Source organism: Panthera leo, chromosome D2, assembly GCF_018350215.1.
Source record: "Panthera leo isolate Ple1 chromosome D2, P.leo_Ple1_pat1.1, whole genome shotgun sequence".
In the NCBI taxonomy this organism is placed as follows: Eukaryota; Metazoa; Chordata; class Mammalia; order Carnivora; family Felidae; genus Panthera; species Panthera leo.
Window position 1 is genome coordinate 5,534,535 of NC_056689.1, and position 16,818 is coordinate 5,551,352.

General features: G+C 43.9%; 2 protein-coding genes across 4 annotated transcripts in view; one reads left to right on the forward strand and one right to left on the reverse strand.

Moving 5' to 3' along the window:
• The window catches only part of PRKG1 (protein kinase cGMP-dependent 1), a 1,249,639-nt gene that overhangs the window by 553,030 nt on the left and 679,791 nt on the right, over positions 1 to 16,818 (reverse strand). The window lies entirely within an intron of this gene.
• Positions 1,335 to 5,092, forward strand: CSTF2T (cleavage stimulation factor subunit 2 tau variant). Its single transcript, XM_042907727.1, has one exon. The coding sequence runs from the start codon at positions 1,669 to 1,671 to the stop codon at positions 3,562 to 3,564; it is 1,896 nt and encodes a 631-aa protein (XP_042763661.1). The 5' UTR covers positions 1,335 to 1,668; the 3' UTR covers positions 3,565 to 5,092.

The following is a 16,818-nucleotide window of genomic DNA, read 5'->3' on the forward strand; positions in this document are numbered from 1 at the left end:
ATCTCCATGAGAATGCCAAATTTTAACTAGAAATACCTGATGTTTTGTTTACACCTGATAAAATGTCATTGCAAAGGTAGATTTCACACCCAAGTTGTTGCACACATACTAAAAAGTTTTCAACAGCCTAACTGGATATCAGTTTTTATATTTAAATATAAAATAAGTAAAACTGTATTAAAAAAAAGGGGGCGGGGAGGGGGAACCACAGGCCTAAAATGGTGTCTCTTAGACCCAGTTTCCAAACCCGGGTAATAATCTAATTGCAATTTCAGCCTCCCCAAGAAGGCAGCCCTAGGAAACTGGGTCAGCCAGGAAATTTTCCTTCCCGTCAGCACCAGGGAGTCTGTCCCCTGGGTCCTCTCCCTCCGCCAAAGAGAGATGAGGCCGTCTGCACCAGGAGACCCTAGGATACAGCCTTGTCTGGAACAATCCCTTTCTTTGGCATCAGCTCTCTTGCCCCACCCTCCTTCCGTAAAGAAAAAACCTGTACATCTCCTGGGAGGTGCCTCCTTGCTACAAGGGATGCCGCACAGGAACTAAGACAGACCAACCTGGTTAAGAATGCTGTGACTTTTAGGGGGCCTGGCTGGCTTGGTGGGGAGAGCCCACACTCCCCGCCCCTTGAGCTCCGGTTGGAGCCCCACGCTAGCTGTAGACATTACTTTAAAAATTAAAGGACATTCCAGCTTTGCTCTTTCCCGACCGCTTAGCAAACGGCCTAGCCCGGCGCAAGCTCCACGCCTAACACCTGTTAAACGCCGCAGGCACAGCGGCAGCAGGGACGTGCCACTGGGCCGCGCCCTGCACCGGGGAGGGGGTGCATTCGTCGCCAGCCGTCTGCAGCGATCGGAAGCGATCCGAAAGCCTGCAGCGGGAGAGGGACTGAAATGACTCATTTGCGCTCCGCAGCCCCGAGCCGCGCTGGCTCACGAATCGCGCCTGTTCGTGTGGGTTAACACGGCTAAGGAAGAGGGCGGCCCACGCGGGCTCGCCGCCCGCGGCCGCAGAGGCGCCTGGAAGCCCCCGCCCCCGCGACAGCGGGGCCTCGGCAGCTATTCTCCCCAAATGTTTTCCAAAACGGGGCTGTGGCTGTTGTCGTTCAAGGAGCAAATCCCCAACCGCTCGGAAACGCCTGCGCTTTTACCTCGAAGTCCCGGGTGGGGTTTTAAACAGGGCTTAAATAAAGCGGAGGGAGGAGGGACGGCTACCTGACTCGCTAACATCAGAACAGAGAAGCCGCCGCCCAGACCCGCTTACGGTTGGCGGTTTCCCTCCGGGCAAACGGAAGCAAAACCGCCCCTGACGTCACGGGAGGCGGCCGCTCCCCGTTACCATGGTGAAGCCCGAGCGGCCATCTTGACTGTGGTCAGCCTGCACCGGCCGCGGGAAGTCTTCACGATGAGACACGAGAAGGGAATCGTCCCTCTCGGAAATAAGGAACTGGCAGAATCACGAAAGACCAGAGGCACAAAGCATTAGCTAATGTAGGTAGGGGAGCACAGAGGCGGTGCGGCGTCCGCGGCTTTAGCGGAACGATTCGATCGGGCCCGCGGAGGGTTCCGCCCCGGAGCCCGAGAGCCGCTTCCGGTGCCCAGCGGAAGCGTGGGTCGCCAGAGGACGACTCTTGGAAAGAATCGGCTCTCCGCTGGGCGCCCAACCGGAATCATGTCGAGTTTAGCGGTGAGAGACCCGGCGATGGATCGGTCACTGCGTTCCGTGTTCGTGGGGAACATTCCGTATGAGGCAACCGAGGAGCAGCTGAAGGACATTTTCTCGGAGGTCGGTTCTGTGGTCAGTTTCCGGCTGGTGTACGACCGGGAGACGGGCAAGCCCAAGGGCTATGGCTTCTGCGAGTACCAGGACCAGGAGACCGCGCTGAGCGCCATGCGCAACCTCAACGGGCGCGAGTTCAGCGGCCGGGCGCTGCGGGTGGACAACGCGGCCAGCGAGAAGAACAAGGAGGAGCTCAAGAGCCTGGGGCCCGCGGCGCCCATCATCGACTCGCCCTACGGGGACCCCATCGACCCGGAAGACGCCCCCGAGTCCATCACCAGGGCGGTCGCCAGTCTGCCCCCCGAGCAGATGTTCGAGCTCATGAAGCAGATGAAGCTGTGCGTGCAGAACAGCCACCAGGAAGCGCGAAATATGCTGCTTCAGAACCCCCAGCTGGCCTATGCGCTGCTGCAGGCCCAGGTGGTGATGAGAATAATGGACCCGGAGATTGCTCTGAAAATCCTGCACCGCAAGATCCACGTCACCCCGCTCATCCCGGGCAAATCTCAGCCCGTGTCCGGCCCCGGCCCCGGCCCGGGGCTGTGCCCCGGACCCAGCGTCCTGCTGAACCAGCAGAACCCGCCAGCCCCTCAGCCGCAGCATATGGCCAGACGGCCAGTGAAAGACATTCCTCCTCTGATGCAGACCCCTATCCAGGGCGGGATCCCAGCCCCGGGGCCGATGCCAGCTGCGGTTCCCGGACCCGGGCCTGGTTCCCTAACTCCCGGGGGAGGAATGCAGCCCCAGGTTGGGATGCCGGGCGTCGGCCCAGTGCCTTTAGAGCGGGGACAGGTGCAGATGTCGGATCCCCGAGCTCCTCTACCTCGTGGACCCATGACTGCCGGTGGCCTGCCTCCTCGAGGGCTGTTAGGAGATGCTCCAAACGACCCCCGCGGAGGGACTTTGCTTTCAGTCACTGGGGAGGTAGAGCCCAGAGGCTATCTTGGCCCACCTCATCAGGGCCCCCCCATGCACCACGCCTCTGGTCACGACGGCCGGGGCCCTTCCTCCCATGAGATGAGGGGAGGGCCATTAGCAGATCCCAGACTGCTAATTGGAGAGCCCAGAGGACCCATGATAGATCAAAGGGGTCTCCCAATGGATGGTAGAGGAAGTAGAGATTCTCGAGGGATGGAGACTCGAGCCATGGAGACGGAAGTCTTGGAGACCCGAGTAATGGAGAGAAGAGGAATGGAGACCTGTGCAATGGAAACCAGAGGGATGGAAGCGAGAGGCATGGATGGAAGAGGAATGGAGCTAAGGGGCCCTGGCCCCAGCTCCAGAGGCCCTATGACTGGTGGAATCCAGGGTCCTGGTCCCATTAATATGGGGGCAGGTGGTCCTCAGGGACCCAGACAGGTCTCGAGCATTTCAGGGGTGGGAAATCCTGGAGCGGGCATGCAGGGGGCAGGCATACAAGGAACGGGCATGCAGGGGGCGGGCATACAAGGAACGGGCATGCAGGGGGCGGGCATACAAGGAACGGGCATGCAGGGGGCGGGCATACAAGGAACGGGCATGCAGGGGGCGGGCATACAAGGAACAGGCATGCAGGGGGCGGGCATACAAGGAGTGGGCATGCAGGGGGCGGGTAAGCAAGGTGGAGGCCAGCCGAGCAGTTTTAGCCCTGGGCAGAGCCAGGTAACTCCGCAGGATCAAGAGAAGGCAGCTCTGATCATGCAGGTTCTCCAACTGACTGCAGATCAGATCGCCATGCTGCCTCCTGAGCAAAGGCAGAGCATCCTGATTTTAAAGGAACAAATTCAGAAATCTACTGGAGCTTCTTGAAAGGTCTTAGACAGTGTTTGGTAGTATTCTCAAAGTTTTTGTGTAGCATGGAGAATGGGTGCAAAAAGCTGACCGCTGCATCCCCACACTTGAATGATTAGGGTTTCCCTCCCAGAACCTTACTTCATCTTGTTGTCTTTGTATTTTTCTCTGTTTTCCTTTTTATTTTAATGGGGGTGGGGGTTGGGGGGAGTGGGTCTGTTCACTTTTATTCACTGTAAATATACAAAAATAACTCTGGACATGGTTATATTCTACCAAATAAGATTACAAAGAATAAGCAATATGAAAAGTGTCTACGGTATGTTAACTACATTTTTTAAATACTGAGTAAAACAATGTGACAACTGCACATAATACTAAAATATGACTTGTTAAGCTGGTAATGTACTAAGATAGTTTAAGATTCTTGGTTGTGTAAGAAAATAAAGAAGATTACCTCAAAATTAGAAGATACATTTTTTGGTAAGCCGTTTAAAATACAAAATCCTATTTTGGGGTCAGTAAGAATGCTGTCCTAGGTTAAACATTGTGAGAGTGTTTTGGGATATTTCAAAATGTTAGTGCTAACAGGGTAAGTCTCAACTTGCGGTATTAGAATTGTTTTTTTCCTAAAGCTATGCTACCTGAAAAATCCAGGAATGTACCTGGTGTGGCGTTTCATCATCTGACCGAAGACCAGCAATGTCGTGGCCTGGCCTGGAGAGTGATGACTTTGCTGGGACAGTTCTGGGATCAGCCCGGTTACCGAAGTCGGCTCCGATTAGACTCCGTATCTCTCAGTACCTTCCCGTTTCTCCCTAGTTTTCAAGCCCTGAATATGAATCTAAGTAATCCTCTCCCATCCTTTCTAAAAATCAGTGTCTAGGGACGTGATCTGGGTGAGTTGTACACATCCATTGGACTTCTCATAAATAGAGAGCTTCGTGCAGTCAAGTTCTCAGTTTCCTGGTGACCAGCTTCCATACACAGATGGCATCCATGTGGTCAGCCAGGATGGGGACTTCACAATCTTAGTGTCTCCAATGTTTAACATGCCTTTTAGTTTTCTTACTTACAGATCTACTTATCTATCCCCGTGTTATTGGAATAATTGTGATATCTTATAGCCTGAATTCTGTGCTCAGCTAGTTATTAACTCACTTTTTAGATTTTAAAAGTAACAAAGCTATTTAGTCCAGTACACATACCCAGGAGAGAGATTTAAAAATCACTAGGAAGGTGGGGCTTAGCACATTTTGTTTAGAGCTATTACCTAGTTTATTTTTAAGCCTTGAGGATGTGGATACATAAAAATTTGTGTCATAGACCGAATAATAATTAACAGAAGCACAAACACCCAAATGTGTTTGGTCACATAACCAGGTGGTCTTAACTCCGGAGAAGAAAACCAATGTCAAGTCATAGAGGAAAAAATAGCATTTAATACAAGGAGAGAGCTGAGATTTGGAAACTGAATTTTTCCTCTTATAAGGTTTTTGTGTCTTACACGGGTGCCTCACTCTTTTTTACAAAGGTTTCTTCCTTGTGCTATTTCCTGTCTATTCGTTTTTTATTGTTTTTCATACTGTTCCCTTTCCCCTGTTTTCTCTATGCTTCCTCCATATTGGAGAGGACAACTCTCCCTTCCATATATGCTAGTTCTGGTTAATACTCATTCACAGAGTTGGCTTGATTGCTTGGAAGTTAAAAATGCTTTACCCCAAAGCTTTCACTGAAGGGCTCTCCCTGAAAACTTAGATGTTCCACTCTCTGTTGTAGTTAAACCTGCATCGTTCAATGCAGACTGAATAAAAGGGCTGTAAAGTTAAGGATGACTTTAGTATCTGATTTTTAATGAATGAATTACCCAAAAGAAATCTATTTTGAGAAATCCATGGGTCTGAATACCTTTCTCCCCTTTAAATGAAAAAGGCAAACAAAAACAACAACAAACAATTTGCAGGCATGGATGGAAATCCCTTTCTTAGATCCACTATCTGTATAGTTACATGGCTGAAATAACAAAAGACATTATTCCATGGTTGGTATCGATAGCAACATCTTGGTGCACGTCCAGATACTGGGCTTCCTTCCGCTTATGTTCCCCACAAAGAACCATCCTCTGCATGCCAGGAAGACCTTATAGGTACCGTCATAACTGACGGCACATGTTACCTTGCAGTGCTCGATTTTACTTTGTCCTCTACCCACCCCCACCCCCCCCCCCACCCCGCCCTTTTAACGGACCAGGAACTCTAAAGAGGGACCATCATTTCTGTACCCTCTACACCAAAACCAGGTGCGAAGGAAGGACAAAACGTTCTTACCAGTCTTGGGGAGGTGGGGGGGAATCCCATTAAGAGCACATAAAGTTCCCCCAAAACATTTAGATTCCACACAGAACAGATGAGCTGTACAACTAGTTACATTAGAAAATAAATTAGTAATAGGTAACAGAAACAATCTCCTTTGCTCTGATAAGGTAGGTTCTCCTCACCCAGTTCTCTCACTGCTGATGGATGGAGCCTCATTTCGTTTGATGGTGATGCAAGCAATACGTGTCTGCTACAATCAGAATCCCAGCTGTTTTACTCCATACCCACTGGTTACAACCCTTTACATCCTGCATTTCCCCAAATATGGATAGGCTATAAATGCAATCACAAACTCATTCATTAGAACGATGCTTAAAGACGGTGGGGTGAAACCCTGATTTGTAAATACCTTTTCAGGGCTTATTCCTTTTGAGCAGTTTGTTTGTTGGGAATACGAAATGGGCAACTTTAACCAGTGTCTGCCTATTAGCCATTCCCCTCTTACATTACTGATGATTAATATCAAGATGTGTTTTAATGTCTGCTGATGTTCCAGGACTTCTAATTTTTTTTTAAATGTTCATTTATCTTTGAGAGAGAAAGAGAGAGAGCACAAGCAGGGGAGGGGCAAAGAGAGAGGGAGACACAGAAATCTGAAGCAGGCTCCAGGCTCTGAGCTGTCAGCACGGAGCCCAATGCGGGGCTTGAACTCAAGAACCATGAGATCATGACCTGAGCTGAAGTCGGACTGTTAACCGACTGAAACACCCAGGCTCCCCAGGACTCCTAATTTTAAGAGTTATTTGATAAGATACAAGCCAATGTGAAACCCAGGTGAAGGTAAGCTAATCTAATAAAGATCATATATGATTTTTGAACTACTCTTTTCAGAATTCTAATGGTAAAACTTAAAAACAACAACAAAACAAACCAAAAGCCTTAATACCTCAATTTGCAAAGCTGATTGCTTTCCCATGTTCTGATGGGACACTGACTAAGCACAGGGACCCCAATTTCCTATGGTGTGTCTGGCCTTCCTCTCAGGACTGATGAAGTGTAAGGGTAATTATATGCAGCAACCTACCGCGCCAGGGAAAAGTGAGTTATCAGTCACATCTCAGTCCGCTCACAATATATCAGCCTCTTGCGGCTCTATATTGTCAGCTAATGTCTAGACAGACTTCTGGTTGACTTGCTCTCATCAGTCTCTGGTCAAGAATGGTCTACAGTCAAGAACTACTGCATTTTAAGGCAATTACTATACTTAAAAGCATATAATTAATATTAACTTTAATACTATGAATATGATATTGGTATATATTTTGCTAATATGTTCCATACATATGCATACTGCAAATCTTCACTACATCTTTTTTTTTTTTTAACGTTTTATTTATTTTTGAGACAGAGAGAGACAGAGCATGAACGGGGGAGGGGCAGAGAGAGAGGGAGACACAGAATCGGAAGCAGGCTCCAGGCTCTGAGCCATCAGCCCAGAGCCCGACGCGGGGCTCGAACTCACGGACCGCGAGATCGTGACCTGAGCCGAAGTCAGACACCCAACCGACTGAGCCATCCAGGCGCCCCTACATCTTTTAATATTTTCATTGGCTTTTATGCACCTTCAAACAAACACTTACTCCTTTGGTGGAAAATTGAGCATTACAAATATTCACATTACAAACTGCCTTTTACATAAGGTGTTAACTAGCCTGTTTCTTCTTTTTAAAATGTTGTTTGTTTGTTTATTTATGAGAGAGAGAGAGAGAGAGAGAGAGAGAGAGAGAGAGAGAGAGAGAGAGAACACGCGTGCACGCACGCAAGCAGGGGAGGGGCAGAGAGAAGGGGAGACACAGGATACGAAGCGGGCTCCAGGCTCTGAGCTATCAGTGCAGAGCCCGATGTGGGGCTTGAAACTCACGAACTGTGAGATCATGACCTGAGCCGAAGTCGGACGCTTAACCAAATGATCCACCCGGGTGCCCCTAGCATGTTTCTTCTTGATATTTTTCTACCTCAGTTTAAACCTTATGTCAGTAAAGGACCTATATTGCATCAAAGGTGACATTAGGGTAGCACTGTCAAAAATAACAAACTCCATGATTATTAAATACTGTACATAAAAATACTGAAGTATTATCCTAGAAAAACAAGTTGAAGTATTCCGTTAAGGACAATTCTTGATAAATAGGAGTTAATTTAGGTGCCAAAGGTAGGTAACTAATTATCAAAGACTTAGAATAAAATACACATTTTCAGCCATAATTGCTTTTATGTGATTCAGTATATATTAACTCTGCAGACACTGGAAATCAATCCCATATGTCCTGAAGGTTGGTCCTTTAAAAAAAGCAAATCGTGGGGCTCCTGGGTGGCTTGGGGTGTCTGGGTGGCTCAGTCAGCTGAGCATCTGACTTTGGCTCAGGTCATGATCTCTCAGTTTGTGAGTTCGAGCCCCTCGTCGGGCTCTGTGCTGACAGCTCAGAGCCTGGAGCCTGCTTCGGACTCTGGGTCTCCCTCTCTCTCTGCCCCTCCCCTGCTCACATTCTGTCTCTCTCTGTCTCTCTATCTCTGTCAAAAATAAATAAGCATGAAAAAAATTTTTAACAAAAAAATAAATAAAGCTAATTGGTTTGATGACTTATTTGTCTATCACGAAAGTACAGTGGATTATCTCTTGGGCAGCAAGCCATGAAATCAGCAGTTACCCCACACAATTATTTTGTCTCTTCACTTAATTAGCTGTTTTAATCAAAACTCTGCCTCCTTCCATTACTAATATTATTCAGTAATTCTATTGCAAAAGTCTGAGCCACTTCTGTGTACCTTCCCGCCTTTGCTCCACTCACCTTGCTGCCTGGAGTGAACATGTGGCCAACTGCCACATTTGTTTATGAATCTATCTCTTTACCCCCGGACATTGCACAGAACACAGAACACCTGCTATAGCTCAGTCGCCGACTTCCTTTGCCTTCACGTTCACTTTTGATAACATTCAAAGCACGGACCACATTAACAATCATATATTTGGGTTAATAATGTGATGAAATGGCCTCAGTGAGGCTTGTTTGGTGCATTAACATCCACAAAATCACACTCTATGTCCCAAACATCACCCTTATTCACATGTTAAGTAATACAGTGACATAAAGAAGAAGGGATTCAAGCATTTCCAGATGCAAACCTGGCTCTATGAGCATAAACACAACCACCGCCTATTACTAGGATATAATTCCTGTCTTAAGATAAGCCTATACCCAAAATGTTTTTATATTTCTGTGCATGCCAGTCCACAGAGAAAAAGATCCTTGTCTATTTTAAAGAAGAGACGAATTACACTGTTGAAATCTCTGGAAGCAACTACTTTTGCCCTTCCTGCCATCAATGTTGTCAGTTTTGTCCTTCAGAGGCTCTAAATATCTTTGGACAAGGGACCCCCATCTGTGACCTGTGGGTCAACGGAGCCTGCAGATATTTTGTGGGTGACCTGCCCAACATCTCAAAATGTTGAATTTGAGTGCATTTGCGCGCAACATGTGTTCTCCAACGTGGCCACGGGCCCAGCCTCAGGTGTGATTCACACAGTGGCTTGCCGGGCCCTGTAATGCTCTGAGCTTACCATTCCTGTTATACTCTGCAAAAACAGAGCTTGAGATTCAATTGAAATTTTTAGTGTCGAGCTTGACAAACGTGAACTAGTAAAACGGTTGAGCCACCGGTTCAGCAAGTAAAATTCTGCAAAATCAATCAACCAACCAACCAAACATATGAACATCCAGAACAGCAAAAAAAGGTAGGGCACTTTTTAAATTCCTAGCTTTTCATGAAGTATACAGAGCAGAAAAATATCCTAGAATGCTAACCCGCTGTCTACCTTTCTCCCACAACTCTTTTGCATTTTTCACAAATATTAAGCCAAAAGGGCAACATGTTTTTCAATCCAAAAATCTATAAAATGAGAACCATATATATAATACTAAATGCCAACAGCTCTGGAATGGACTTATGTATAGCATACTTGGTAAAAACAAAGTTCTTTAATTGATCTGTTATTAACTGAAAAGAACCTACCATGTAATGTCCACAGAGAAGCCACAATGATTAAAAAAGTGATAACAAAAAGTCAGATCATGCCATTCCCTTGTTTAAAGCCTCTTGTGAGTCACTTTGCTCTTAGAATAAAATCCCATATCCTTACCGTGTACCATAAAGCCCCAAGCCAATCTCACGTGCTAACTTTGGGCCCCTGGCTCACTGCTGTGGCTCCTTTGGGCCTAGCATCGCTTCCTTGAATTCATGGGCTCATTTTCATCTCTCAGCTTTATACTTGGCAGTTCTCTTACCCCACTCTTTCCCCAGCCCTCTGAGTGGCTAGTTCATTCTCTTTCCCGAGGCTTTAACTTCCATATCACTTTACTCAGGGAGGCTTTTCTTGAACACCCCAGTTCAAATGTTCTCCCCATTCTCTCGTCTCCTTGCCTTACTTGTTTTTTTATTTATTTTTTAATTTTTTTAATGTTTGTTTTTTGAGAAAGAGAAAGAGAGTGAGCATGAGTGGGGAGGGGCAGAGAGAGAGGGAGACACAGAATCCGAAGCAGGCTCCAGGCTCCGAGCTGTCAGCACAGAGCCCGATACAGGGATCCAACCTATGAGTCGTGAGAGCACGACCTGAGCCGAAGTCGGACGCTTAACCAATTGAGCCACCCAGGCACCCCTCTTACTTGTTTTTAAACAATGGCTCTCTTAGCTGAGCATGACTTACCACCAATCCATGCCTTCCAATCCTTTTGCCAAACATGGTTATATACATGAGACAAACTTGCTGGTTACCATTCATGAGTTACTCTTCATTATGGCCATGTTACATTTATGGTGTCGATTGTGTCTGTTCCCAAATTTATGCTGGTTGCACTCCTGCTATAATACACAGATAAGGCTATAGGCATAGGCAGAGTTGTATAGATATAGGTATGTAGCACGTGTGTATAATATGGAATATGATGGCAAAAAATAAAAGGCTGTTTCTATGAAATCTGTTGAGGTAGGAAAGTCACTCTACCTACAGCGAGCTTACAATTCCTGTTATACTCTGCAAAAACAGAGCTTGAGATTCAATTGGAATTTTGTGTCTAGCTTGACAAATGTGAACTAGAAAAACAGTTGAGCCACCGGTTCAGCAAGTAAAATTCTGCAGAATCGATCAACCAACCAAACATATGAACATCCAGAACAACAAAAAAAGGTATGGCATTTTTTAAATTCCTAGCTTTTCATGAAGTATAACGGTCCATCCCTGCTGTTTTTCTGTGAGGCCCATATACTCATGTTCTGTATGTTGCCTCTAAATAAACTAAAGAGGCTCCGTTCCCACCTCAGAGGGGAAGCAAGTAATCATTCTCTGAGTTTTGCCTATGTCCCAAACACCTGGTAATGTCCAAAAAGAGCCAGATCCTGAACATGTTACGGGACATTAGCTTTGAACAAACCTTGGCTGACGCCAGCATCGATACCCCTGCCTCGGGTAACTTATGGAATAACCTTTATTATTCACCTGGTCCTCGCTTCTGATGGGACCTTACCCTGGATTCCTGGAGGGACACGTACCCTAGACCTCTTCCCATACAAACCCCTAGTCCCAAGCAATGGCGAGACTCATTTTCCTTTCCTCTCCAGATCTCCGGGACACTCTGTCTGCTATTTTGTGTCACTTACACTATTCAACAAACCATTTCCACCTCCTCTGGTTTACATTTGATTTCTGTCCTGCATTGACTGGTCCAACAGGATCTTCCCCTGGGTTCTTGGACCCCGCCTGCCTGCATCACTGTGATGAATACACGTCCATCACATCAGCTGTGTTTGTTCATAAAGCAGCTTGTGCCAATTTCACTCATTTTTGTAATGTATGTAAAGACAGACATAGATACATTACTTATGTGAATGTCAAAAACATTATTTCTATGAAAACTAGGTAGAATGTCTTAAAAAGATTTGACAAAGACAAGTGGTTGAAAAGGGATTATTAAATTTGATGGGGGCAAGAGGATTGAAAAAATACTTGAAAAAAAAAATCTCTGAGATTTACATTTAGGTCCTCAAAGTACTTGCAAGTGTCTCAACCCTTGGTACACTTGAAAGAAAGGTTGAAACTGATCATCGTAGACAAAGCATTACATCAAAACCTTCAGTTTTCTTGCATTAGTTTCTTAGGTACTGGAGGGAGAAAGATCCTTGAGGAACTATAATCTGAAGTTTGGTATCACAGTTGTTTTTCTTCCAACTCCGCAGGGCTTACCCGGGAAACATACCAACAGGCCCCCATTCTAGACCTCCTCCTTCTGCCCTTGCCTGCTGTTATATGCTCAAGGACACGGAGTGCGCTTTCAACTCTTGCTAATGATGGGTCGCCTGGGTGGCCCAGTTGGTTAAGCTTCCAACTCTTGGTTTCGGTTCAAGTCATGATCTCACTCACGGTTCATGAGATCCAGCCCCACGCTGTTAGCACAGAGCCTGCTTGGGATTCTCTCTCTCACTTTCACGTGCTCTCTCTCTCTCAAAATACATAAATAGACTTTAAGAGATAAATAAATAAAATAAACTCTTGCTACTGAAAACATGGTCCTTGGACCCACAGCATCAGCATCACTGGGAAGCCTATTAGAAATGCAGAATGTGAAGCCCACCCCAGACTAGCCGCATCGGAATCTGCATTTAATAAGATCTGCAGGTGATTCACATATAAACAAACGTTTGAGAAGCATTGCTTAAGCCTAATTCTAAAATACATAAAACTGGGAGAAAAAAGGAATTTAACAATATTGTGACGAACAGAAAGGACTGAGCATGGGGGGAGGATGTTACCAAACCTTATTATTATTTTTTCAAATTTCTATTTAAATTCCAGGGAGTGAACATACAGCGTAATATTAGTCTCAGGAGTACAACATAGTAATTCAACACTTCCAGACATCACCCTGTGCTCATCATGACAAGTGCATTCCTTAATCTCCATCACGGATTTCAACTATCCCCCACCCACCTCCCCTCTGGTGACCATCAGTGTGTTCTCTGTAATTAGGAGTCTGTTTCTTGGGTTGCCTCCCTCCTTTATCCCCTTTGCTTTGTTGTTTTGTTTCTTAAATTCCCTATATGAGTGAAATCATATGATATTTGCCTTTCTCTGACTTATTTGGCTTAAAACAATTCTCTCTCTCTCTCTATATATATATATACGTATATATATATATATATATACATGTATATATATATATATATATATCACATCTTCTCTATCCGTTCATCAGTCAGTGGACACATGGGCCATTTCCATAGTTGGGCTATTGTAGATAATGCTGCTATAAACATCGGGGTGCATATACCCCTCTGAGTTAGTATTTTTGTATTCTTTGGGTAAATACCGAGTAGTGTGATTTCTGGATCACAGGGTAGTTCTGTTTTAAACGTTTTGAAGAGCCTCCATACTGGTTTTTATGGTGGCCGCACCAGTTTGCATTCCCACCAACAGTGCAGGAGGGTTCCTCTTTCTCCACACCCTCACCAACAGCTGTTGTTTTTTGTTGTTGATTTCAGCCATTCTGACAGGTGTGAGGTGATATCTCATTGCAGTTTTGATTTGTATTTCCCTGCTGATGAGTGATGTTGAGCATCTTTTTCATGTGTCTGTTGGCCATCTGGATGTACCCTCTGTTGAAATGTTGGTTTGTGTCTCCTGACCTTTTATAATTGGATTTCTAGGTTTTGGGGTTTTGAGTTTGATAAGTTTTTTATAGATTTTGGATACAAAACCTTTATTGCATATATCATTTGCAAATATCTTCTCCCATTCCATAGGGTGTCTTTAGCTTTGCTGGTTGTTTCCTTTGCTGTGCAGAAGCTTTTTATTTTGATGTAGTCCCAAGAGTTTATTTTTGCTTTTATTTCTCTTGCCTCAGGAGACAGACACATCTAGAAAGATGCTGTTACAACCAACATCAGACAAATTACTGCCTGTGCTATCTTCTAGGATTTTTATGGTTCCAGGTCTCCCATCTAGGTCTTTAATTCATTTTGAATTTATTTTTGTATATGGTCTTAGAAGATAGGCGGCTTCATTCTTTTGCATGAAGCTGTCCAGTTTTCCCGACACCATTTGTTGAAGAGACTGTTTTTTTTTTCCATTGCATATTCTTTCCTTCTTTGTCAAAGATTAAATGACCATATAATTGTGGCTTCATTTCTCAGTTTTCTCTTATGTTCCATTGATCTATATGTCTGTTTTTGTGCCAGAACCATACTGTCTTGATCACTACAGCTTGTGATACAACTTGAAAACCAGATGCTTCCAGCTCTGCTTTTCTTTCTCAAGATTCCTCTGGCTATTTGAGGTCTTTTGTGATTCCATGCAAATTTTAGAATTGTTTGTTCTAGCTCTGTGAAAAATGCTATTGGTATTTTGATAGGGATTGCATTAAATGTGTAGACTGGGGGCTCCTGGCTGGCTCAGCCAGGAGAGTATGTGACAATCTCAGGCAGGATCATAAGCTCGAGCCCCACATTGGGTGTGGAGCCTACTTTAGCTAGCTAGCTAGCCAGCTTTGGGTAGTATAGACATTTTAACAATATTTTTTCTTCTAATCCATGACCATAGGATGTTTTCCCATTTCTTTGTGTCTTCAGTTTCTTTCATTAGTGTTTTACAGTTTTCAGAGTACAGGTCTCTGACCTTTGGTTAGGCTTATTCCTAGGTATCTTGTTATTTTAGGTACAACTGTAAATGGGACTATTTTCTTAATTTCTCTTTCTTCCACTTCATTATTGGTGTACAGAAAGGCAACAGATTTCTGTATATTGATTTTCGTATCCCACAATTTTACTGAATTCACTTATCATTTCTAGCAGTTTTTTGGTGGAGTCTTTCAGGTATTCTGTATAGAGTATGAAGTTATCTGCAAACAGTGAAAGTTTGACTGCTTCCTTACCAATGTGGGTGCCTTTTATTTCTTTCTGTTGTCTGATTGTTGTGGCTGGGACCTCTAGTACTATGTTGAATATAAGTGGTAAGAGTGGACATCCTTATCTTGTTACTGACCTGAAGGGAAAAGATCTCAGCTTTTCCCCATTTCAGATGATGCTAGCTGTGGGTTTTTCATATATGGCCTTTATTATGTTGAGTTATGTTCTCTCTAAACCTCTTTGTTGAAGGTTTTTATCATGAATTGATTTGTACCTTGCCAAATGCTTTTTCTGGTTTACTGGAATAATCATATGGTTCTTACCTTTCTTTTATTAATGCGGTGTATCACATTGATTTGCAAATATTGAACCATGCTTGCAGCCCAGGAACAAATCCCACATCATCATGGTGAATTATGTTTTTACTGTATTGTTGGACTTAGTTTTCTAGTATTTTATTGAGAATTTTTGCATCTATGTTCAACAGAGCTATTGGCCTATAGTTCTCTTTTTCAGTAAAGTCATTATATGGTTTTGGTATCAGGGTAATGCTGGCCTCACAGAATGAATTTGTGAAGTTTTCTTCCCTCTTCTATGTTTTTAAACAGTTTGACAAGAAATTAGTTCTGTAAATGTTTGGTAGAATTCGTCTATAAAGCCATCTGGTGCTGGACTTTGGTTTCTTAGAAGATTTTCAGTTACTGACTGAATTTCATTACTGATTATTGATCTGATCAAATTTTCTGTTTATTCCTGATTTAGTTTTGGTCATTTATATGTTTCTAGGAACTTATCCATTTCTTCTAGGTTGTCCAAGTTGTTGGAATATAATTTTTCGTATTATTCTCTTATTTGTATTTCTGTGGTGTTGGTTGTTAATTCTCATCTCTACTTTGTGATTTTATTTATTTGGGTCCTTTCTCTTTTCTTTTTGAGAAGTATGGCCAGAGGTTTATCAATTTCATTAATTTTTTCAAAGAACTAGCACCTGGTTTCATTTGGGTCGTTGTGTTTTCATTTTCATTTTTTCCCATGTATTTTTTAAAAATTTTGTTAATGTTTATTTATTTTTGAGAAAGAGTGAGAGACTGAGTGTGAGAGGGGGAGGGGAAGACAGAGAGGGAGACACAGAATCCAAAGCAGGCTCCAGGCTCTGAGCTGTCAGCACAGAGCCCGACATGGGGCTCAAACTCACAAACCGTGAGATCGTGACCTGAGCCTAAGTTGGACACTTAACCAACTGAGCCACCCAGGTGCCCCTCCCATGTATTTTTTTTATTTCTTCTTTGATTTATTGGTTGACCCATTGTCCGGTAACATGTTGTTTAACCTCCATGTATTTGTGCTCTTTCCAAATTTTTTCTTGTGGTTGAATTCTAGTTTAATAGTGCTGTGGTCAGAAAAAGTACATGGTATGACTTCAATCTTTTTGTATTTGTTGAGGCCTGTTTTGTGGACCAATATATGATCTATTTTGGAGAATGTTCCATGTGCACTTGAAAAGAATGTGTGTATTCTGCTATTTTAGGATGGAATGTTCTGAATATATCTGTTAAGTCCATCTGTTCCAGTGTGCCATTCAAAGTCATTGCTTCCTTGTTTATTTTGTTTAGATGATGTATCCATTGATATAAGGGTGGTGTTAATGTCCCCTACTATTATTATATTACTATCAATTAGTTCCTTTATGTTTGTTATTAACTGTTTTATGTTTTTGGGTGCTTCCATATTGGGTTTATAAATATTTACAATTTTTATCTTCTTATTGGATTGTCCCCTTTATGATTATACAGTGCCCATCTTTGTTTCTCGTTATGGTTTTTGTTTTAAAGTCTTGTTTATCTGATACAAGTATTACTACCGTGGCTTTCTTTTGACATTTATGTGCATGACAAATATTTCTGTAACATTCTTTAATATGCAGATGCCTTTAGGTCTAAAATGAGTCTCTTACAGGCAGCATGTAGGTGGGCTTTTTCTTTCTTTCTTTCTTTCTTTTTTTTTA

What these genes read in the sequence shown, in the direction of transcription:
- CSTF2T (XM_042907727.1), top strand. Translation starts at nt 1,669, where the DNA reads ATGTCGAGTTTAGCGGTGAGAGACCCGGCGATGGATCGGTCACTGCGT.